Consider the following 25,182-nt stretch of genomic DNA (forward strand, 5'->3'; position numbering starts at 1 on the left):
TACCCGAGCTAATTTCCACAGCCCTTCTCTCTCCCAAATGTCTATGCTCTGACATTCAGAACACATGTGCTTTGGTAGACTGCATTCTTCACCTTCTCAAACTTCCTACACCACACCTTCCCTCTTTATTCTAAGTGAATCTCATTGTGTGGCTGAATTCCACACCCCACACACTAAAATCAGAACTGTTCCCACAAAATCCATCCAATCATGCTTAAAATCTCTCTGTAAGTTTCCATGATGTTCATGATAAAAACCACACAAACAGCCCATCAATGACCTGGTTAAAGGTGTCTCATCTGTAAAATATGGGAAGAGTTATTGCTCAGATTAAACAAGTCAACACAGAGAAGTGCTTAGAGCAGCGCCTGGCCTGCAGAGAGCTGGCCAAAGTGAACTCTATTTCTAACTGATCATCATCTGTTTGACTAGTTTTCTGGCACCCCCTCCCGCACTCTGCTGGAGCTGCACCCACCCACACACGCTCATCTCTTGCACATCACTGCACACCTCCAGGGGGAGCACATTCTGTTCACTTGTCCCTTTTACTGCCTGGACAATTGCTCCTCCTTTTAGGAAACTTGGAATGACCTCTTGCTCCAATTGGAGGGGCCCTGCCCCCAGAGTATCGTCCTGTGCCTCAGCGACCACACCAACTACAACACTGGGGTGAAACTGACGGCTTGTGTGTCTGACCCTCCCCTGCATTGTGCAACCCTGTCTCGTTCATTTTTGGCTTTTCAACACCTGCGCAGGGTCTATTAGGTAAATGAATTCAGATAGCCAAATCTATACCAACCAGTACAGTGGGTAAAAGAGGGTTAAATTGGCTTAGAAGAAGAATTCGAGGGATTTACTATGAATTAAATGTCAGTGCTTTATTGCCTGGGATTTCTATTAACTATTTTGTCTCCTTAGAATATTACGATTTACTCAACTCAGTATCAAATGACACTCAACTAAGTATCAAATGACACAGGTTGCAACTTGATAACCTAACAGATATCTGGATATAGTACGTTTTTAGGGCAAAATTTTCAAGTGAAAATGACTCATTTTACTCTAGATTCTGTTTTGGTCATGAAATCAGTCAGTAGCTATCTTGGTGTATTTTACTTGCCTTAAGCAAAATAGATTTTCGGAATCTAATCATTTATTCAACACACAATCTGAAATTACTAAAAGTAGAGTCACCTTAGAGTGTCTTTCCTTAAGGAGACAGGAGGTAAAAAAATATAATAAACAAAAGTATTAAAGATGCAATCATAGATTTATATATTTCAAATGTATGACCAGTTCAGGACCAGAGATAAACTGATATACCTCTTTACTATTTGTTACTTTATATAAACTTAAATAGAGAATAAATGCCAAGCTGACTCATGATATTCAGCTAACAATGTAACATGGCATAATTAGAATAAAAACCATCATTTTCATCAAATATAAGACACTGCCATTTTCCCCTGTTAGCAATCCTACCTTTTGGAAAGCAAGTCATATTCATGCAAAATCATCAGCAGATTTTCTACAATGTTGAGCTCACTTATCTTCTCCCTACACTCTGGACTACAAATTGAAAAGTATTAGTAACTATGAGAAATGGCTTTTGTTGATACCACATCCACATATTTAATACCTTAGTCCTCATATTATCCCAGGAGGAGAAGCAAAATGCAATATAGCTCTATAGAGCAGGGCTACATTAAATGCCAAAATTCAGTAAGTATTATATGTCATAAATTTAAATTTGTTCAATAACAGTATGATGATTAACATCATTCCCACTGGAGAGGGGGATTCGTAAGGTGTTCACTAAAAAGCAGTGAGGAGCATTATTCACAATATCCAAGAAACAGAAACAAGCTATAGGTCCTTCAATAGATGAAATAGACAGAGAAATGTGATGACTGAATATTTATACAGTTATAACTGAATATAATCATGTGTACACAACTGAATATTCAGCTCAGTTCGGTTCAGTTGCTCAGTTGTGTCCAACTCTTTGTGTTCAGCCATAAAAACATGCTGTCATTTTTGATAATGTGGATGAAACTCGAGGACATTCTGTTAAATGAAATAAGCCAAACAGAGAAGGGCAACTACCATATGACATCACTTACATATGAAATCGAAAATAAACCAGCAAAACTGACCATATAGAAACAGAGAACAGAATAGCAGGTGCTTACTAGGGGCTGGGAGCAGCAGGAACAGGGACATGCAGGATGCACTTTCAGGTGTGAGAAGACTGTGCACTAAAGATCCACCTACTCAGCAACTGCAGTTAGTAACACAGGGTCGTGCACGTGAAAGTTGCTGAGAGAAGATTTTACGTGTTCTTATCACAGAACCAAAAAGAGAGGTGAAGAGGTGTTAATTAGCTTGATCTTGGTAATCACCCCACAGTGTACATGTGTATCAAACCTTTACATTATACACTTGAAATACATAAAATTACATTTATAATTATTCCTCAATAAAGTTGGAAACAGTGGTTGACTTTATTTTTGGGGGCTTCAAAATCACTGCAGATGGTGACTGCAGCCATGAAATTAAAAGACGATTACTCCTTGGAAGGAAAGTTATGACCAACCTAGACAGTATATTAAAAAACAGAGACATTACTTTGCCAACAAAGGTCTGTCTAGTCAAGACTATGGTTTTTCCAGTGGTCATGTATGGATGTGAGAGTTGGACTGTGAAGAAAGCTGAGTGCTGAAGAATTGATGCTTTTGAACTGTGGTGTTGGAGAAGACTCTTGAGAGTCCCTTGGACTGCAAGGAGATCCAACCAGTCCATCCTAAAGGAGATCCGTCCTGGGTGTTCATTGGAAGGACTGATGCTGAAGCTGAAACTCCAGTACTTCGGCCAACTGATGCGAAGAGTTGACTTATTGGAAAAGACCCTGATGCTGGGAGGGATTGGGGGCAGGAGGAAAAGGGGACGACAGAGGATGAGATGGCTGGATGGTATCACCAACCACTCATGGACATGAGTTTGAGTAAACTCCAGGAGTTGGTGATGGACAGGGAGGCCTGGTGTGCTGCAATTCATGGGGTCGCAAAGAGTTGGACACAACTAAGCTGAACTGAACTGAACTGAAAGTTGGAAAAAACAAAACAGTGATCCACTGATTGGCATAAAAACATATTTAAACATATTTAATTTTTTCTTGAAAATAATCATAACCTCTGAAAGGGTTACCTAGAATTTTTTAAAGGGCAAAAATATTTAAAAGTCTTAAATATAGAGGACAGAATGAAGAAAGACAGTCAGGGAGATTCAACTGTCAAAGAAATGTGCAATTTTAAAGTAGAAATAAGTGAGGGTTGAATGAAAAGACTAGGTAAATATTTCTGGTCAGAAAAAAATTTTTAACTGCTTTGCTGTTCCAACTTAAATTCTAAAATGATCCTCTTCAAAATATTGATGGTATTTCATGTTTTATTCACAAATCTTAACTAAGTAGGTAACAAAATAAATTTTGCATTTCTCCCATCTGAGTTGCTATAGCAGCAGAACTTTTAAAAATGCACTCACCTTTCAGCTAAACTAGCCAGAGCCAGAAGGGCGCCCAACAGAACATTCGTATCTCGGGCACTGAGTAAATTTACTAATGTCTGAAAAATGAAGTAAAATAGTTTAATTATGTAAAAGTACTACAAGCTTCTTGAACAGTATGTTTCCTTCTAAAGGTTATAGATACTTAACCTCAAAAAAAGAAGGTCTGTTAAACAGTCACGATTCTCAGTTCTTTCCGCGGCAGGCGTCCACCCCTTTGGACGAGCTCCTCGTAAGCATTCCCCACCGAGGGAAAGAACCAAGGGGACCCAAGCATGTGGTCCTGTACTTCCAGGTCCGTGCTATGCTCTGTCTGCTGGTGCCACCCGTCACTCAGGATGAGAACTCACCCTGACTCAGGCACTGCCATTGTACAGGCACTTTCCAAATTACGGAAGTATTTTTTCAACAAAATGTTGAAGACTGTCTTTTTTTCCCCAAACTAAGGAAAATATGTTAACACTATCAGACACTTCATTTGCCTCTCAAATTTCTTACTGATGCTAAGTAACATCACTGAGCTGGGAGTCACCTGTATCTCACAGTCACCTTCTCAGGATTCCTATCACCGCAGAGTTATGTATCTTCTGTCTACATTTTCAGAGTCCCCCAGAGTGTACACGCAGACATACTTCAGGCCAGAGCTGCAGCCTGCACAACAGCTAGGCTGATTTGGGGTTTCTACTATGCGAATTTTCCCCTTTATGCCCTCATGCACTTCACATGGAGCTAGCATTATCTTTGTTTCTCAGATCCCTTCCTCTTTTTTTCCTCTCACTTTTTCCTTTCTGTCTTTTTTTTTTTCTATTTTTTCCCCCAAGGTGCATGGCATATGGGGTCTTAGTTCCCTGAATAGTGATTGAACCTGCAGCCCCTGCCGTGAACGTGCAGAGCCCTAACCACGGGAACACCAGAGAAGTCCCTCCTTTCTGTCTTCCAACACAATGTGTCCCAGACTCCAGTCACTGACATATCATTTCACAATTTTTGTCACAAGCACCCTTAACACTAACTTAGTGTTACTCAAAAATGTTCTTCAAATTCTAACTGATATTAGTGAAATATATAGCTATCGAAATAAAAAATGCTAACCTGTATATCACTAAGAATCAACCTCCATAAAATGAGTAGCATGCGCTAACACATTTTAGACCACTTTCCTCTAGTACTTGCAGGATAGTGGCTTCCTGGGACACAGAAACTCACAAACTATTGAAACCTAGCTCTAGGCAGCTACCATCTAAATGGTTTTGCTATAAATATAAATGTAGTCTGTTTTGATTAAGCCTGCATTCATTCATCTTGAAATATGTATTTGACTCACAGGTTGGTGATACTAAACCATCTTATTTTGAGGTTAAACCACATGAAACTGACCTACAGACCATGGTAATTTCCCACGGTTCAAACTAACATAACTTCATGTGCCAAACTAATATTTATTTATTTGTAAGTACACACAAATAAATGGGGGTCAGTTGATGTATAGCAACATTTAAATTAAGTAATCAAATTAGTTGATTAAGCAATAAAGAATTAAAGAGCATAGAAAAAAAGAAAGAAGTTTCAGAAAACCTCTACTTGCTATTTCTAAATTTACTCTTTAGGTGGGTTAGCAGAGACTGGCAGCTTTAGGCTAGGTCAGCAAGTTTTCGAATTATAATTACAGGTGGGGTGGAGCAGGGACTCCTTCTGGGACCACTCACCTTGTGAGCTCCACTTGTGGTGACCCATTCTCTTTGGTCTCTGACAGCAGCAAGTTTTTGAAAAATATCTATAAAGAAATGAGATATTTTGATGAGGGATTTGAAGCTTAAAACGGGGGAGTGCTCAGGCTTCTCAGGCGGTACTAGATTTTAAAACAAAACAAAACAAAACCACCTGCCAATACAGGAGACCTAAGAAACAGGGGTTTGATCCCTGGGTTGGGAAGATCCCCTGGAGAAGGGCACCACAACCCACTCCAGTATTCTTGCCTGGAGAATCCCATCGACAGAGGGGCCTGGCAGGCTACAATCCATGGGTCACAAAGAGTTGGGCAGGACTAAAGCAACTTACCATGCACGCAAAAAATATTTTTACCAAAAGTTGCTTTTATAGGCTTCCCTTGGGGCTCAGCTGGTCTGCCTGCAATGCCGGAGACCTGAGTTCGATCCCTGGGTTGGGAAGATCCCCTGGAGAAGGGAAAGGCTACCCACTCCAGTATTTTGGCCTGGAGAATTCCATGGACTTTCTAGTCCATGAGGTCGCAAAGAGTGGGACATGATTGAGCGATTTTCATTTCACTTACTTTTATAGAAGTCTCTCATGCTAAATAAACCTTAGCTTGTGCTCAATGAAAGTCTCTTTGAACATGAAATTTGGCTTTTCAAGATAAGAATCATGATCTAAAATCTCCCCTCTGGGTACATTTTGCCACTGAGCATAACAGTTGGCACGGACTCTCAAGCCCATAGCTGTGTGGGGACGCTCCTGAGTGTTCAAAGCGTCCCCCCTTTCCTCCGCTGCCCCCCGGGGCCGCGCTCACACGTCATGTTGACCAGCTTGTCCACACTGTGCTGCGTCTCCCCGTAGCCGAGGTATCCGTGCGCCACGATCTCCATGTACTGCGGGGGGACCAAACAACAGGTGAGCAGAGAGGCCTCCGAGAGCACGCAGCGGGTGTAAGGTTGTGTACTGCTGAAAATGAGCTGTAGATGGCGCAACAGGGTCACCAAACAACACTCGGTGACCCTGCGCCTGCTTCACGCAAGTGCAGAAGACGATGGGTTCCTGGGTTCTCAGCTCCGCTGCGGTGCCAGAAGTGGAGGGAGGGACCTGGAAAGACTGCTTAAACTCTCAAAAGTCCCAAGATGACTCATAACTCAATAAATCTGTGCTGCAATTTAGCCTCCAAATAGAAGATACAAATAAGATGCATGATATATAATATACAGTACATACAATTTTAATTCAATGTATCTTTTCATTAGAAGTTTTATAACACACTGCATATATTTTACTGACCTTATGTTTTATATCCTAAATTACATCTAACCAGCATACAAGTAGATAGCAATAATCAGAATGAAATGTATGGGATAATCTGAAAATCCCTCACTGTTTGTAAAATTATAAAAACTGATAGTAATAAGAAATCAGTTCAGAGAAATACAAATATTTATGACATTTTAATGGAAGTAAAATGGATAGAAAGATCCTTTACAATATAATCTTATAAAGGATTATTTCATTAAGTGAGCTAAACCTCTAGCCAATTAAAAAAAATCTCTTCAAAATAAAAACTAGATATTATCTATTTCCCAAGAACAAAAATAATAGGTTTACAATTAAATTTCCATTAAAATTAATCATCCATTAATAATTTAGAATGAATTTGCAGGGCCATGGGTTTATTATGAAAATTATTCTTTGCATACATGCTATAGATTTTAGGAGGATGGGCTGTTTCAACTATTTCCATAACTAGAAATTTTGCTTGATTGTATTAATAAGCTCAAACATTGGGCTGACTCAGCATATTTATTCAGCTCCTTACCTTCCCTCAGTAGTTAGCAAAGCAGAAAAATACATGAAGATCATTCCAATATTTTAGTGAGCACAGTAATTCTTTATTGTGTGAAAAAGTTATGAACATTCTCATAGCCAATATTTTCTCCTGCCAGCTTGGTGTGTGCACTGCTGAGGCCCAGGGCCTGCCAGCCAACACCTATTTATTTTCTTCACTCACTAAAGACAGGTGACCTTTTATAAAAGTCTCTCATTTCACAAGCGGCGTAGAGTGAGCCCAATCAGCCAGGAGAAAACGGCTCAAGTCCCTCCCTGCTCTGTGTGTATGCTGTACATTCACAACCCTAGGCTCTTCCCCTTGGCAGGCAGCTATGTTGAAAGAGACCTCTCTGTCACACACTGTGGATCTCTGCCCAGAGGCACAGCACAAAATGGAAAGGCAAGACCAGCCACCACAAAAGAGATCTTACCTGAGCTAGGTTTTCAATTCCACCCAAGCTATGAAGTATTTCCTGATAAAATAAAACAACAGAGCAGACATGAAAGATGAGAATGGAGGGGGGGATGTATTTTACATGCAATTGATTTATTAAGTCATGAGTTTGTAACTATTTTTGCAGGTCCACATTCTAATATAAATATGGAAAACTTTAATGTTTGTCATGCATACTATATTTAAGATAAACTATTAATAGGTATGGGCTTCCCTGGTGGCTCAGCGCAAAGAATCTGCCCGCAATTCTGCCTGCAGGAGCTGCAGGAGACATGAGTTTGATCCCTGACTCAGGAAGATCCTCTGAAGGAGGGCATATCAACCCACTCCAGTATTCTTACCTGCAGAATCCCATGGACAGAGAAGCCTGGCGGCACAGTCCATGGGGTCACAGAGAGTCAGACACAACTGAAGTGACTTAGCACATGGGCACACATTAACAGATATGAAAGTTGGGTTGAGATGAACAGGAAATAAGTGTTCAGGTTGAGATGAACAGGAAGTAAGTAACTGCAGCCCAAGTCCTCACTCTATTTACTTCCTCCCATGTCATAACATGCCAGAGCTGCAAAGAGCTGTTAGATATCTCTCCCTTTACCTCCTCATATTACAGAATGGGAACACTAAAACCCAGAAAGGTAAACCATTTTGCCTAAATGACAGAGTCTGGATAAAAATCCAGCATCACCGAATCCCAGGACTTTCCTCTAGGCCCCTGCCTGGTGTGGTCCATGAATCAGGAGCAACAGCAGCGTCTGGAGCTGATTAGAAATGCACAATCTCCTACTCAGCCCAGACATACTAAATGACACTCTTAGTGTCAACAAGATCCCCAGGTAACACATGCTTGATAAAATCTGAGCAGCACTGCTCTAGCAGAGTAGACAACAGGGCTTCTCCTTCAGATGATGTGGCTAATGATCTTATTAAACTCATACCCTGAACAAATCTAAGGATAATCATTGCAAAATACAGATCTGATACAGATCTTTCAGGGCTTCCCGTGTGGCTCAGTGGTAAAGAACCCGCCTGTCAATACAGGACACATAAGAGACTCGGTTTCTATCTCTGGATCAGGAGGATCCCCTGGAGGAAGGCAAGGCAACCCACTCCAGTGTTCCTGCCTGGAGAATCCCATGGACAGAGGAGCCTGTGGAGGCTACAGTCCACAGGATCGCAAAGAGTCAAGACACGACTGAAGCGACTTAGCACTCACGCACCAATTTCCAATAAGAAGGCACTGCATAAAACTTCTGAAAAGTGCTAACTTAAGAGAGAGGATGCTGGGAGGCTGGAGCTGTGAAAGGAACTGGTTTGGAGCTCCACTAACAGCCCACGCTCTCAGGTTACTCGCACTGACGTTTATCTTGGGATGAAGGGTTTCAGGTGGCGCTACCTGTTTAATGCTACATTACTCCTCTCTCCTTCTCTACTGTGCACACAAGGAAGCTATCTGAAATATAAATATTAGCCATCATTCCAGCTCTGGAATGCGCCTGGCAGTGAGTACATGAGTATGTATGAGGGGGTGATCACGTTCTACCCTGGAGCTGCGTGAGCAGCTGAGGAAAAGGCTCAGGGGCTGGAGACCTCCTGGGTCAAGGGTCAAGCTCTCCTTAATCTGTGTGAAGGGAATCCAGAAACCACACACCCTTGTTCAAATTAAGAATGAAGGTATATTTAATTTATAATTAAAATAGTTCTATGACCACCTACTAATTTGAATTCCCATGATTGCTATTCACTTTAGAAAAGCTGCAGTTAAAGAACAGAATACTGTATGCATTGCCACTAATTATGATGGACATTTTATACACATAAAAATAACATTTTAAAATCACATATTTTTTTCAGCATTTTCTTTTCCATTCCTGTTAGTAAGATCCCCAAGTCAGGCTCTGAAGGAGACACAAATATATAGATGACAGAGGGTGACTTCACTGAGCTGCAGGCAAGCATAAGGTAGACACACGAATAACTGGAATTTAAGATAGATCTAGGTATGTGTTTTAAGAAAGCTATGGGGCTTCCCTGGCGGCTCAGACGGTAAAGAATCTGCCTGCACTGCAGGAAACCAGGGTTCAACCCCTGGGTCAGGAAGATCCCCTAGAGAAGGGAATGGCAACCCACTCCAGTGTTCTTACCTGGAGAATTCTATGGACTATGGACAGAGGAGCCTGGTGGGTTATAGTCCATGAGGTCACCGAGAGTTGGACATGACTGAACAACTAACACTTTTTCATAGTTTAAGAAAGTTACACAGGAGGTGCTGTGACACCCCAGAGGAGGGACATATAATAGCCTGCTGAGAGGGCTACAGAAAAGTTTGTAAGGGTGGCGGCCTCTGAATGGGCTTAGAAGGATGGATAGTTGTGCTGAGGAGATGTGGAGGAAGAGAAGGAAACGAAGGGGATTCCTCCAAGCAAAGAGGACGGGAGGCTCAAAGGTGCACAGAAGTTGCATAGGAAGAACATCAAGATGTTGTATCACTATGAAAAGCAACTCCCTAAGTTTATGAAGGGAATCATTGGAGATAATGTTAGAAAAATAGAGTGAGATAAACTATGGGAAGACTTGAACATGAGCCTGAACTGAACTTTGCATTCAAGCCTGATGGACATATGTGAACAGGGCTGATCAGCCTCGGCTGTGGGGACTTCCCTCTGGTCTTGGAGGAAACTGGAGAGGGATGGGCGTGGAGGGAAGCCCCGCGGGTTGGCAGGTGCAGAGAGAAGGGAGTGGACAGGTGGGCACTCTGACCAGCTGGACATGGAGGCCAGTGGGGAGGAAGAGTGCAGAGCAGAGGCTTCACCGTCTGCACAATGAGGTGACGGGAGGCCAGGACAGGATAAGTCCAGGGAAGCGGGGACACAGGCTGGGTCAGACAAGGAGGTGGAGTCTGACATGCTGAGCTGCTGGTGGTATATTCAGGTGATGGAAGAACAATAGGCCGGGAAAAGTGCACCGAGGGCAGAAGACTGAGATATGGCATTGTTGACATAAAGGAAATTTAAATGTGAAGCGTGGGAGGGAGAATACACCAGGGAGAGACTCATGTTTAAATGACTTGTCATGGTCATTCTTAAATGTTTATCTTGGCAAAAATATATCTATACAATCATCAGTGTTAACAGTATGGAACTGATTCCATGTTTCCCAAACCCTGTGCTGTGAATAATGATTTTATTCTGTGCAATAAGTGGTACTAGGTGTTTAGAAATATTTTTATGATCAAACAGTAGGTCGAACAGAGTGTAACAAATTATTTGATTATAGATTTAAACTCCTCTGAGCTTTAACATGCTGCCGTGCACCACAGTCTCCAGGAGGAGGAGCCGCCCATCTTCCCTGCATATGGTGGGAGAGACACACCACCTTTCACAGAGGTCCTGTGAGCGCTGTCAGAAGCACTGTTACAAAACACAGGAAAAGGAGCGAGGCTGTACCACCGCTAGAAAATGTCACTGTGATGCCCTCAAGCAGTGACCCACCACTTACCAAAGAAGCACCGGGGCCACCAGAGAGCAAGACCACAAGGCAGCCACGTCTCTGGGCTCAGCAGTCCTGGGTCCGGAGCTGAAGAGCAGACAGAACTGCGCTCCTCCCCGGCACGGCCTGAGCTCACAGGACCCAGCCCTAGACTTCCAAGCCTAGTGACCTGGAGACAGTTTCCATCCATCTGGACAAATGTCCTTGCTCTACTATTCCCAGAGTTTATCTCTTTTTTAAAAATTGACACAATACTATAACACTGATAAAAGCTATACAACTACAGCACGCCCACCAACACCACTCTGACTGCCGTCAGTCCAGCATCGTGTCGCCGTGGCCAAGCGTCAGGGCCCCGGACACTCGGTCCCTGGTCGGCGGTCAGCAGAGAGCTGAGCTCCGAGTGTCGAGTCCTGACCTGCCACCCACCCCTCTGCAGTCAGCGGTCCACACTGCTCATCCCTCTATCACAACTGAAGGTTCCCCTGGGCCTGACCAGTACATTAGGTGTGTTAGGAACCACTCTTTTAAAGGCTCGTAAGGGGAAAGGAAGAGTTTCCTGCCTTGGAGTCTGGAGGAAAGGTGATGCCACTGACAGAACCTGTAGAATTCGGCAGGTTGCAGGAGCGCCAGGATGGACAGACCTGAGTGAAGTTACTGCATGTACTGTACGCAGTGGGCTCTCCAACACTCTGGCCCCTGTGTTCCTTTATACACTTACAGATTACTGAGAGTCCCAGAGACCTTCTGTTCATGTGAGTCAATCTATTTATATTTACCATGTACGTGTGTGTTCAGTCAGTCAGTTGTGTCCAACCCTTTGCAACCCCATGAACTGTAGTCCACCAGGCTCCTCTATCCATGAAACTTTCCAGGCAAGAATACTGGAGTGGGTTGCCATTTCTTCCTCCAGGGGATCTTCCCAACCCAAGTATCAAACCAGCATCCTCACTTCCTATGTTGGCAGGCAGATTACCTGGGAAGCTCTTTATATTTACCATATTAGAGATAAAAAGCGAGGAATTTTTACAACACAAAAGCACACAAGCATGTGTTCCATCAGGCGTGAGGGTACACCACCATCACACACGCTGCAGCCTCTGGAAGGCTCCACTGCACGCTCCTATCCTAAGAGAGTGAGCATGAATCCCACTGGAGCATCACCTTTAAGACCATTTTGACCCCATGGGACCCCTGGATGGGTCTCAGAGACCTGCGAGAGTCCCCAGACCACACTCTGAGAACCATTATGCTACCATATCATCCCAACAAATACCTGGAAATTTGGGACTTAAATGAGGGGGAAAGTCTCAGGCTGGAAACATGTGCTTGTGAGCAAAGAACAACAGCAACAAAATGACTGGTGAAGCCAAAAGCTCAGAAGATACAGGAGACTATAACAAAGAAAATAGTTTTAGGGAAAGTTAACATTTCAGGGCTTCCCCAGTGGCTCCAAGGTAAAGAATCTGCATACAGGACACACAGGCGATGCGGGTTCAATCCCCAGGTCAGGAAGATTCCCCTGGAGGAGGTCATGGCAACCCACTCCAGTATTCTTGCCTGGAGAATCCCATGGACAGAGCCTGGTGGGCTATATAGTCCATGGGGCCGCAAAGAGCTGGACACAACCGAAGCAGCTGAGCACCGCAGCAACACTTAGGAAGGCAGAATTTTAAAAAGGAGCAAGTAAACAGCACAGAGAAACAGAAGGTGATGGGGAAGAGCTGGAGGTTTTCAGGATCAGTGAGGGGAAACAGGGTGGCAAGGGGCGCAGGCTGCTGGAGAGCGGCTGGGGTGCGAGGCGGGGCAAACGGGCCATACAACTCCACTATCTCTCTATTGCTGCAGCTGATGGGGATGCAGGTTAGGAGTTTTTAAGGCAGGGCGATCGGGCCATACAGACCCACTATCGTGCTACTGCTGCGGCTGATGGAGAAAGGCTGGGTGCGAGGCAGGGTGATTGGGTCATACAACTCTGCTCTCTCTCTATTGCTGTGGCTGATGTAAATGCAGTTTAGGAGTTTTAAGTTTTTCTATTTATCGTTGGTAAGCAATGTGCTCTGACGGCTCACTGTAAGCAGGCTAGGTAGACTTTATCCTGCTTGCAACTCCAACTACACTTGAAATCTCTGAACACATGTAGTCCTTTAATTATGAAAAAGGAAGCAATTTTGTCTTTAAAAATGGCTTCTTTTTCACCCCTTCCACTCATTTCTTCCTGGAACCTTCATTAGGCATATACTGGAGTCTCTGGGTCAAGAGATGCTGACTGGATCATGGCCCACGATGGTCTTTTTAAATGACTTCCAGAGAGGCCCTGGTGCTCAATATGCAAGGAAAAGCTCTACTGCACATCAGCTGTAAAGAAAAGGGAGTGGGCTCCATATAAATAGTCTGACCTTTCAATAAATGCAGTAATGAAGGTGAAATCAAGGCTTGAAAGGATAGTGTGCCCTGAAAAGGGCATTTTTATGATAAGAAAAAACGGAAAGGGAGCCACTGACACAGTAATAAAGACAACAGATGGAAGGCTGAGGCTTGGCAAGGAGGAGGGTATTTCTTCAGAAGTAAGGGACATAAAGGTACATAATCGGCTGTCAATGCAGGAGGCATAAAAGATGGAAGCTGGATCCCCGGGTCGGGAAGATTCCCTGGAGGAGGGCATGGCAGCCCACTCCAGTATTCTTGCCTGAAGAATCCCAGAGACAAAGGAGCCTGGTGGGCTCCATGGGGTCACAAAGAATCAGACATGACTGAAGCGACTTAGCATGCATGCACAATGGTGCATAATAATCCAAACATTTCAGGCAACAAAGAAAATATGAGCATTCCTACTAGGATGGCCTCAGTTTTGCCTGTAAAACAGGTAATGCTATAACCTAATAAGAACAACCGGGGTAGGAGGAGTGTGTGTGAGAAGCGGACGTGGTCTGGAGCGGCCACTGTGGAGCATGCAGCACTGATCACGGATTCACCAGGAGAGGAAAGGGAGGCCTGGCCTGGCTCACTGACATTTGTGGGCACAGGTCACAGTAAACCCCAGCATGGCTATGTGACTTCGGCCAGAAATTCTTGGCAACTCAACATGTTAAACAACTGCTCTCGTTTGTGGACAAGGTGCCAGGAGGAGAGATTCAGGGAACACCTCCTTCTATGGAAAGGCTGGAAATCAGTGGGAGATCTGGTTTAATGAAAGTTTTTGTCATAAAAGCCCCAAAGCAAAGAGGTCACAGAATTCTTTCTTTTAGAGAGCAATCCAATAAACTTTATTCCAGCCCATCAAGAACTGGATTAAGAAAGGGAATACTTTAGATGAAGATCAGCAGAGTATGACACAACAGCCCTCAATTCTCTGAGCAAAGAGCATGTCTAAGGCAAATATTCTGCTAACTTCTATAAGTCCAAAAACTAGACCTCCTGCTAAAAATTCACCTCCTGCCATGAAAACTTATATTAATACCATATACAAGCTGTTCTTACCCAAGCTGAGGCCTATGGGGCATATGGCAGGGGGGTTAGGGGAGAGTGTTAATATGACTCAGGGACAAGGAGCCCAGGGCCAGGGGGAGGTGGGGCAGTAACCCAGGCAGAGTGGAGCACACACCACCCTCACCAGCATGACCCACACAGCTCTGTCTGGGTGGTCACAGGAGAAAAGGAAAATTCCCATAAAGCTGTGAGCAACCAGGACAGAAAGTTTTTTGAGGAATGTCACACATTCAAATAACTGGTTGAATGAACTAGAACAACGCAAAGCCAGCTTAGAGTATGCAATGAGGAAGGGAGCACCTCTTCTAAAGAAAAGATCAAAGCTACCATGAATCCCAGGAGACTCAAATCAGAGCAGGTTCATCACTGGCCAGCAGCAGCACACATTGTTTCAAGTGCCAAGTTTGGAAAAGATGGTTATCAGGGTAATGAAAGGAAATCTGTCCTGATTCAAATAAAAACTCATCAGTAAAGCTGAATCCAAAATAAATGTGCTTCAGAGTGGTCTAAGCATCCCTGTAGCTTATCAGAATGGAGCATAAAAGGAGATACCTCTTAGGGAAAAAAAGCAATCTGTGAAAATGATTGAAGCATGTAGGAACTGCCCTTTAGATATTTAATGCTGGCAAGCAGAAACAATAATGGCTCATTAGCAATTTGGAGACTTCTCCAAACTGGTTGGGCAGTGGTTCCCCCAACCAGTAGCATCAGTAACACCTGGGAACTTATTAGAAATGCACATTTCCAGGCCCTCCCCAAACTTACTGAATCAGAAGCTTCCCTGGTGGCACAGACAGTAAAGAATCTGCCTGCAATATAGAAGACCTGGGTTCAATCCATGGTTGGGAAGATCCCCTGGAGAAGGAAATGGCAACCCACTCCAGTATTCTTGCCTGGAGAATCCCATGGGCAGAGGAACCTGGTGGGCTACAGTCCAGGGGTCCCAGAGAGTCGGATAAGACTGAGCAACTAACACTTTCACTTTCAGGTGCCAGCAATCATTAAGTCTTCCAAGTGCTTCTGATATACGGAAAGTTTACAAACTTTGCTTTATAGAAGCAGGAATCTTAGCAGCTGGGTCTGGAAGGAACAACTTTCACGGACCAGGTGGTGTCAGGTAAGCCTTTCTTCAGAGCCTCTCTGCTAAAGCACTCAGTGCTTGCTACTCAAAGTGCTGGCCATGGACCGGTGGCCTCAGCGAATCTCGGGCCTCAGTGTATACCTATGGAATCCACATCTGCACTTACAAGAGCCCCAGGTGACTCCCCTGCACTTAAAAGTCTGAGAGGTACTAACGCAGAGACAGAATGCTTGACTGACTGAGAGGAGGGGAGACTCCCACCAGCAGACACCTCCTCTGAGACAAGCGGGAGCCCCGTGCTCACCTCTAACTCGGGCTCTGAGGCTGGACTCTGGGGAGTGCATGGCTCTGGGGCAGCTACCAGAGTGTAGGCCCGGCCACTCCCCCTGTCGGCCCTGGAGCCCCCTAAGGAAGTCCCACTTGTCCCTGCTCACTTTGACCTGGTGGGCCGCTTGGCATCAACATGCTCCAAGTATGGCCCAGTGTACCCTCCTCCAAGCTGCCTGTGGTTTAAAATGCCAAGAGATGATGCAAACACAGACCAGAAGTCAGTCCACTGCATCCCACAGGTAACAGAGTAGAAATATAGAGATATTTCTGTCCCCATTAAATGACTTCTCTGCTACCGATTTCAATAGCAGGTAAGATACATCCAAAATGTGGAAGCTACTGAGTAGTGAAGAGAAGAAAAAAAAAGTTACCATGCTGTGCTTCAGAAAAGAGCCCACCGGTTTTTATTTCATCTTCAAACTAGTAAAAAATATTTTTTATTTTTTGCAACCAACCTGATAACATGGATCCCTCATTAGGAGTCTCAGACAAATTAACACTCTCAGAAAATGAAGAGATGGAGCGCGATCAACCCACTCTCTGAAAGAAAACAAGAGAGAACGTTTGTTCACGTTTAAAACCAGTGAACCTGACAGTTCATGAACAGAGCAGCACTAGGAAGGACAACAGAAAACAGCTACAGGAAGAGCATTCATTGGTCTCAAACAGTCTGCAGCAGGGACTGTCATTTGACACTTAACAAATTTTAATGGAAAACACTGTCATTACAAAGTTGAGGCCCCCAAATTATTTGGTTCACGGGCCCTGACTGTCCCAAGAAAGTGCAGCCCCTGATCCCAAGAAATAGCTAACAGGTTCAACTTCAAAAGGCTTGATACACTGATAACTTAGCATCCAGTTTAAAAAAAGATAATACAAATACACTAGGAGAAAATTATTTTTATTTTATTCTTAATCACATTTACTAACTAATGGAGTGTGGACACTAAACAACTTCTGCAGTCTTGGAATGGGATCCAACACCACCTCCATTTCCTTCTCCACCTGACTCCCCAGGGCACTTGCTTTTGACAGCAGTGACCACTGAAGACTCAGCTACAGAAGAATAAGCCTCATCGAAGGAAAGGCAGTAACCTAACGTGGAAACTGTAATCACCCAGTGTAGTCTACACCGTGTCTGACAGATGGTGTGTGTCATCACTGTTTTCCCTGAGATTTTAAAATATCCCAGGGCACCCCTGGGGGTTCCAATCAGCCCCTGGTGTGCTCCAGTGCTCCTTGTGGGAAACGTGGGGATAAAGTATTTTCTTAGATCTTAGGTCCATTTCCCAGGAAACAGGGTCTTCCATGAAGATCGTTGCGCATGTGAGTGATTGAGGACAGCAGGAGCCCCCCTGAAGTGGGGGCAGGGGGCAAGGGGAGGAGTCAGGGAAGAGGCAGAAGGGGAGGGGAGTGGGGAGACCCAGCGGGCAGGGGTCTGCTGTGCCAGCCCAACCTCCACTGACCCCTCGACCCCCGTGAAGGCAAGCACCCTGGGCTTCCCTGCTCCCAAAACAGCTGTCACGGGGGGAGGGGGGCTGGGAGGGGTCGGGGAGGGGGCACTGCTGCTCTCTGGGCCTGTGGGCAACGTGGGCGCAAAACGCCAGAGGGCAGTGCCGGGGCCCAGCCTCTCACACAGGCGCCAGTGGCCAGTCCCGGCCGGAAGCCACGTCGCCAACGTGTCCGGGGGCAGTGGGAGCATGAATGTCTCGGGGGTTCCGGCTGGAGGGAGCAGAGCGGTGGGCGCGGCACCTGCCTGCAGGCTCTCGCAGCTCTCCGACCACTCTGGGGAGGGGGTGTCGTCTGCACACCTAGCACCCTTCCCCACCGCTGCACCAGTTAGCCTTAGGAATCAATGAATTCTACCTGGGGAAACTTTTCGGTCCGCTCCCAGGGGGCCACCAGGCTGCCGAGTGTGAATACTGCCAAAGGCTTTTCTCATGTCACTCAGGGAGGACCCATCAGCCGAGAACGTTCAGGAACAGAGCCCAGGCTGAGGCTCGAACCCGGAGCTTCCCACGTCTCGGCTGACAGCATCTGAAACTCGGTGCATGCCCCTCCCCGACACAGGCCTCATCCGCCAGGCTTCCGGGGGATCAGACCAAAACCCCGGGCGTTTCCTTGTCTCCTCTACTGACGCCCTTCATCCAATCCTGTCTGCTCCACCTTTAAAATCTCTCCGTTCACACAAGTTTGAGGCAGGAGACAGATGGGCCTCTGGGCTGAGCAGCTGGAGTTTGTCAAGCAGAGTAGATTGGAGCTTTGTTTTCCCTGACAACCCAAGGACACAGTTAGAGGTGGGAACTGAGCTCTGAGGGAGCAAACAGAGAAAATGACCGTATCTATCACTCCTGAGGTAAAGGAAACCTCCCCAACTCCACACCAGCAGGAAGGCTCCTTGGGGGTCAGAAAAGGTGGGCATCACTCCATAGTAAATGTCATACTCCTTTGCACTGGAATCCATCTTGGCAAAAAGACGCATATGAAGAAGGCCCAAGGGCAGGGCAGGTGTGGGAAAAGAAACAAGATAACTGGCCAGAGGAGAACAAAGAGCCAGAAGAGCTGCCCCATATACATGGTTTAACTCCCTCCTCATCACAGGGGACCCTTTCTCTCTGGGCGGGTGTTCCCGTTTTGTTTCTGTCTAAACACACAGTGTCTGTGTGTGCTCTCCCACAATGTGGTGCTGTGTCTCTGAAAATAAGCTTTGTACCCGTTTTCTGCAGTTTTTATCTCCTTAAATCATTCTCACTTTCAGAGGCCAGAGCCAGGTCGGCTTTGCTTCTGTCTCTAGTCCCTGGTGGAGTAGCAGGTAGGACTCCTGGCTTTCGTCCAGGATACTCAGGTTCCAGGAACCAAGGGGAACTAAGATCCTGCTTCAAGACCACTCACTGCTGTCTCTCTCAGATCAACTTCTCACTCCGTCATCCGCTATGACCCCGGTTCAAGCCTCCATCGTCGTTTGCTTGAACTATTTTTTTATTTGTATTTTAAAAAAAAGTGGGGGTACACCCTGCAGCATGTGAGATCTGAGTTCCCTGACCAGGGACTGAGCCCATGCCCCCTGCAGTGGAAACGCAGAGTCTCAACCACTGGATTGCCAGGGAACTCCCTGCATGAACTACTGCAAAAGCCTCCCACCTGCCTTCCTCGCTTCCATCTTGTTCCAACCTCAGTCTTCCCACATCAGCCAGGGAGACCCTCCACAGACACCCTCGCTGCCCCGGCCCGCAGCGTCTCTCCTCTCACTCAGGCCCTGTGGCCCACAGGCTCATTGGGACGCCTGGCCTCCCACCTGCCTTCCTCGCTTCCATCTTTGTTCCAACCTCAGTCTTCCCACATCAGCCAGGGAGACCCTCCACAGACACCCTCGCTGCCCCGGCCCGCAGCGTCTCTCCTCTCACTCAGGCCCCATGGCCCACAGGCTCACTGGGACGCCTAGCCTCCCACCTGCCTTCCTCGCTTCCATCTTTGTTCCAAACTCTTCCCACATCAGCCAGGGAGACCCTCCACAGACACCCTCGCTGCCCCGGCCCGCAGCGTCTCTCCTCTCACTCAGGCCCCATGGCCCACAGGCTCATTGGGACGCCTGCCTTCCCACTGCCTCTCGGGCCTCACCCCCGCCACTGCCCCCACGCACGCCCCCCAGTCATACCGGCCTCTCTGCGCCTTCTTCACTGACCCTCTCACAACAGGGCTGGGCTGGGAGGCTTGCCTTTGCTCCTCTCTGTGAAGCAGCAACATTTTAGCCCTGGAACCTCCCGCACAATGAGAGAGATGTTCTCCCACATGATATGAGGCTTGTCACTTGCGGCTGTTCTAACTAAAGTGTATGTCGCAGTGCGGAGGCCGTCAGCACGGCACGGCCTAGACTCCTGAGGCGAGGAAGGCACGCTGAGCGCTGCCGAGCACCGCGCCTGCCTACATCACCGGAAGGTGCTCCCTGCCAGGTGACACTGCCCTCCAGATTGGCCCAATGTGATGCAAGCGTTAGCAAAAACCTAAAACAAACTGTGTCTGCTATTTCTTGCCTAGCCAAGAAAAACACAGGAAGATGAAGCTGTTTCGGATCAGGATCCACATAATTCCCCCCACCCTCTCCCACCTACCTGCACGGCTGAGTGAGCACATCCAGCAAAGTTAGGGTACTTTAAACATCTGCCCCCTCGCTCAAGAGGAGCCTTTACTTGAACTGCAGTCCCAATATAACCCTTGCCTGGCTTGTCTGACATCGATCCCTGACCTTTGTGGGGGGGTGGGGGGCAGTGGAATTCAGCTTTGACTGTTTCTCAACACTGAGAAATTCAACTCTGTTCCAAACCTGCACATCTCACACCTGAGTGCAGGAAACATTCCTCCTAGAAGGCAGATCGAGCATCTGTGGTTCTCCACCAGAGGTGTCACCCCAGTCCAGCCACTACTCTCCACCCCTAGCCACTCGCTCCTTCCATCCACTGACTCAGCTCACAGGAAGGAAGCTGGAAATATGCTTTTCCCACAGCCTTACATCTCCAAGGATGTTTGACTGCGTCTTATAAATGAGAGTCCCCACAAGAGGCCTGGCTCTGTAGATGGAGGTTGAACACAGTGTCTGAAGAAGATTGCTGAGAATCACTCTTCCTGCCACCATCAAGGCCCCTGGCAAGAGCTGCCCACCACAGGTGCCAGCACCTCACAGCCCTCTTTCAGTCTGGGCACCATGACTGTGATACCTCTGCTTGCTACTGGAGGCTAAGTTCAGTCTCTTCTGAAAATAAAGACAGGACTCAACCCTTCTGGGGCTTCCCAGGTGGCACTTGTGGTAAAGAATCCACCTGCAATGCAAGAGCTGCAGGTTTGATCCCTGGTTGAGAAGATCCCCTGGAAGAGGAAATGGCAACCCACTCCAGTATTCTTGCCTGGAGAATCCCACGGAAACAGGAGCCTCGCGGGCTACAATCTATTGGGTCGCAGAGTCGGACACAACTGAAGCAACTTAGCACACACACATGCGACCCCTCCGAGGTCTGTAGCCAGACAGAATTATCCAAGGCCACAGTGGGAAGCTGCACTATAGTTCATCCTAACTTCCTGCATTGGGGAACATAATGCAAATTTGAAGTACATTTTGAATTTCAATCATTTCTGGGAACCCTCGTTAGGATGTGGTTATTCTGAGGCTCCTCTTAGAGACAGAAAACCTTTCATTTCATAAGTACGGGGATGGCCTATGACTGGTTTCCCTTCCAGGTGCTGGGGTCAGCTAAAGATAGCATGCAGCCAACTCTACAACCCAAAGATCTAACGGGAATAATGATCCAGTGGCAACAGCTGCTGGCAGCCTCCTGAGGTTTAATGCTGGCTGCTCTTCATTATTTAAGAGGAGAAGCCATGGGATACACTGGGAGATGACTCATGTGACAAATGTGTATGTGCTTGGAATTTTTCCTGTTAAGAATGTATAACCTTCATAAGAAGTTCATGAGCTTTCCAATGCTTTTTCATATTAAAATCAATATGAAAAGGTTTTTTCTGTTCCTTCTCACCTTAAAAAAAAAAAAACAGAATTCCAGAATAGTTTTTTGTCTTGTTTTCCTATTAAAGGAATGTAAATAAATGAAGAATTCTAGAAAATCTCAGGATTGAAAGTTCTGTTCCAAGCAGATGGCATTTTTTTTGTTCTGCAATTTAGGGACTGTGGCCTGAAGCTGTTAATATTTCTCTGTGATTCTGTCCTCAGCTGCTGTCAATGCAAATAGAATTCCTGGTGCCTGGGTCGTGCGGGGCATCCTCCCTGAGCACTGACCTCTGAGGAGCAGTTGTTCCCTCCATGGCTCCCAGCCCTTCACCCCCTCAAGGACGGGCCCGTTGGCTGGAGCTCCGCTGCCCCTGGGGAATGGCATGTTCCGTAAGGTGATACAGAGCTCTGTTTGCCAGGAGCTGGGAGACTAGGAGACACACCAAGTCTAACGCAAGCAGAGAATTACAGAGAATGGTAATGACAGACTCCAAAGTCTCTGACTGAGGAGGAGCCGGGTGCCAGGCCCCTGAGGGTGCAGGTAGCAGAGTTGGGGCCCCGGCCCCCAGGCCAGAGCACCCACACCCCCCTCCACCCAGGGCCTCCTGGACGACATGGATGACAGAAAGGGGCTCTTCGAGGCATCTCCTGTGGGGGCAGGCGTGCATAGTGGCGAGGGGTCTCCTGAGGTAGCTCTGAGAACCTTGTCTGTCGGCAAAGGTAGTGTTTCCCTGGAGGACGTGTCCCGTTACAGCAGACGCAGGGCAGCAGATTCATGCACGACCAGGCAAATATTTGTCCCCTCTGCTGACTGAGCTTCTGCCACTGCACTCGCAGGACTGTCCGCACGTGGCAGCAGGACCAGCCCCCACACCTCTGTCATGACCACCTGCCACTTCGATCTTGGGATCAGATGCCACTTTCTGCTATCGATGCAAAGACAGAAGGAGAAACGGTGCTGCCAGAGACAAAGCATTTGAAAAGAAAAAGGGTGGTCAGGGTCTCACCCTCCTGCTCAGCTGAAGAAACCCAGGTGTGACGTGAGAGCTCCAGGTAAACGCCAGCCACGACGCTGTGGGCATGGAGCGCGGAGGGTCTGTGGTCAGGGCAACTCCACCCAGGGCTGATGCAAATGCCAGAGGTTAAACCTCAACTGCCTCTCACCCAGAACAAGCAGCGTCTTCAGAGGAGGCACTATGAGATCGCCCTTCTCATTTACACACAAAACAGGCACCACCAAAAAACTGCCGCATTTGACTCAAAATTTTAAAGTGGAGAAATTGAAACCTGTTTCAAAATAAATATTACCTCAAATCCCTATGGCAGATTCTTTTTTTTTTCTTTTGGATAATTGTAAAAGTAAAATTCACATCAAAATAAAGATATAAAAACTTAAAAGAAATAAGAAAACATGCGAAGACATGAATTATAAGTAAGTACTCGGGGAATTTTTACTGACTTGTCCCACTGTTCTTAATGGGTTGTGTCATCCACTAAATCTGGCCCAGAAGAGACACCCAGTCAGAGGTCCATCCAATAGGTCATGTTGGTCCTGAAAGTCAGATTTTGACTAGAAAGGACTGTCCTAGCTGTTTCTTCTGCATGACTGGTGAAAGTCTCAAAGAGTGAATACTTTCAGATAGTTACTCATCACCTACCAGGAACTGTCACACGCCCAGGAGTGCAGCCTGACACAACTATGCTCTGGTGTTCATAGAGGTTACCATCAAGAGAAAGAAGACCAATAACCCACACACAAACAAAGCTTCACATCAGGTGGTGACCAGGGAAAAACAACAAAGTTAAAGGTTTAGGGAGTCCTGGGAATGCTCTTTTAGGAGAGTCAGAGAAAGGTTTCCTGATACGAGTAGCATCTGAGTGAACTCAGGAATGAGTCGAGGGCTGAATAGCCAAAGACTGAAGTATGTAGTTCCTGAGCAGGATGCACTGGTTTGTGTGGGGAAACCCTTGAGGGCTGGAGCAAGATGAGCAAAGACAGAGTCATGGGAGCTGATGTCACAGAGATGGCAGGAGCCAGTTCTGCAGATCTTTGTAGAATAGGAACAGGGATTTTGGACTTTTTACTCCAGAAAGTCACAGGAAGCCTTTAAGCACAGGACTCACATCATGTGGCAGAGATTCTGAATAGATCCTTTGAGATGTGCTGTTAGGAACACTACAGGGAGTCACGGGTCAGAGCCAGGAGCCCAGTCAGAGCCAGGAGCGTGGTCAGCCCAAGAGACTGTGCAGCTAGGACAGGTCAACACGTGGGAGAGACTAGAACTGAGAGGAAGGCAAGGTGAATAAGAGAAATCAGGAGTCCTATTTTAGGCATGGTGATCCTGAAATGCCCAAAGAAGTCCACCAATCAACATGTGAAGGAAGAGACTATAGCAGGAGAGAGGTTTCCATCTCTCAGAGAAAAGCTGACAGAGAACTTCAGGAACGGGCGACTTTCATAAGTGGGGGTGCCCTTGGGACTGATTGATTTTGGCCATGGAAGGGGGCATCCAGAATGTGCTTTAGCTTACTCCCTGGTTCTCAGAAGCTCATGCACTGACAATTATTGATTTGTTCAGGGAAGCTGTCAATTATTGATTTGGCCAGGTTTAAAACTGGCTCTGATGCTTATGTATGGACAAACAAGAAGTGGTCCTCTCCTGAAAAGTTGGGATGATTTTAATTCTCTACCTATTGGCCATCTGAGTGAATGAGTTTCCTAAGAAGCAGGAGTAAACAGTAAAAAAAAAAAAGAGAGAGAGAGAACTGGATGACTTTGTGTGTGTGTGTGTACATACATACAGTATGCATATATACACAATTTAAGCTTGTGGTAAATTCTAAATAACATTTTAGGAGAAATTAACATGATATTCTAGTGGCAGAAAGCAAAGAGAAACTGAAGAGCTTCTTGATGAAGGTGAAAGAGGAGAGTGAAAAAGCTAGTTGCAAACTCAACATTCAAAAAGACTAAGATCATGGCATCTGGTCCCATCACTTCATGGCAAATATAAGTGAGGAAAGTGGAAGCAGTGACAGATTTTATTTTCTTGGGCTCCAAAAACATTGCAGATGGTGACTGAAACCATGAAATTAAAAGATGTTTGCTCCTTGGAGGAAAAGCCATGACAAACCTAGACAGTGTATTAAAAAGCAGAGACATCACTTTGGTGACAAAGGTCCATATAGTCAAAGCTATGGTTTTTTCCAGTAGTCATGTACGGATGTGAGAGTTGGACCATAAATAAGGCTGAGTGCTGAAGAAATGATGATTTTGAATTGTGGTGCTGCAGAAGATTCTTGAGAGTCCCTTGGACTTCAAGGAGATCAAACCAGTCAATCCTAAAGGAAATCAACCCTGAGTATTCTTTGGAATAACTGATGCTGAATTTCTAATATTTTGGCCACCTGATGTGAGGATCTGACTCATTGAAAAAGACCCTGATGCTGGGAAGACTGAAGACAGAAGGAGAAAAAGGCAGCAGAGGATGAAATGGTTAGATAGTATCACTGACTCAGTGGACATGAATTTGAGCAAACTCCAGGAACTAGTGAAGGACAGGGAAGACTGGTATGCTGCAGTCCATGGGGTCAAAAAGAGTTGGACACAACTTAGCGACTGAACAACAATAACATGTAAGAACTAGATATTTGCTCCAGGTTAGGAATCATTAATCATCATGCTGAAGCTGAAACTCCAATACTTCGGCCACCTGATGTGAAGAGCCA

At 46.0% G+C, this 25,182-nt stretch overlaps 1 protein-coding gene across 1 annotated transcript in view; it reads right to left on the reverse strand.

Moving 5' to 3' along the window:
• The window catches only part of NEK10 (NIMA related kinase 10), a 250,358-nt gene that overhangs the window by 170,247 nt on the left and 54,929 nt on the right, over positions 1-25,182 (reverse strand). Inside the window, exons 6-11 of the mRNA XM_070456150.1 lie at positions 16,412-16,496; positions 7,545-7,586; positions 6,092-6,170; positions 5,271-5,338; positions 3,544-3,623; positions 1,483-1,569 (exon numbers count right to left, since the gene is read on the reverse strand). Coding sequence (XP_070312251.1) covers positions 1,483-1,569; positions 3,544-3,623; positions 5,271-5,338; positions 6,092-6,170; positions 7,545-7,586; positions 16,412-16,496 — 441 coding nt within the window. The remainder of the gene's footprint in view (positions 1-1,482; positions 1,570-3,543; positions 3,624-5,270; positions 5,339-6,091; positions 6,171-7,544; positions 7,587-16,411; positions 16,497-25,182) is intronic.

The sequence above is a fragment of the Odocoileus virginianus genome, chromosome 26, assembly GCF_023699985.2.
Source record: "Odocoileus virginianus isolate 20LAN1187 ecotype Illinois chromosome 26, Ovbor_1.2, whole genome shotgun sequence".
NCBI classification, from domain to species: Eukaryota; Metazoa; Chordata; class Mammalia; order Artiodactyla; family Cervidae; genus Odocoileus; species Odocoileus virginianus.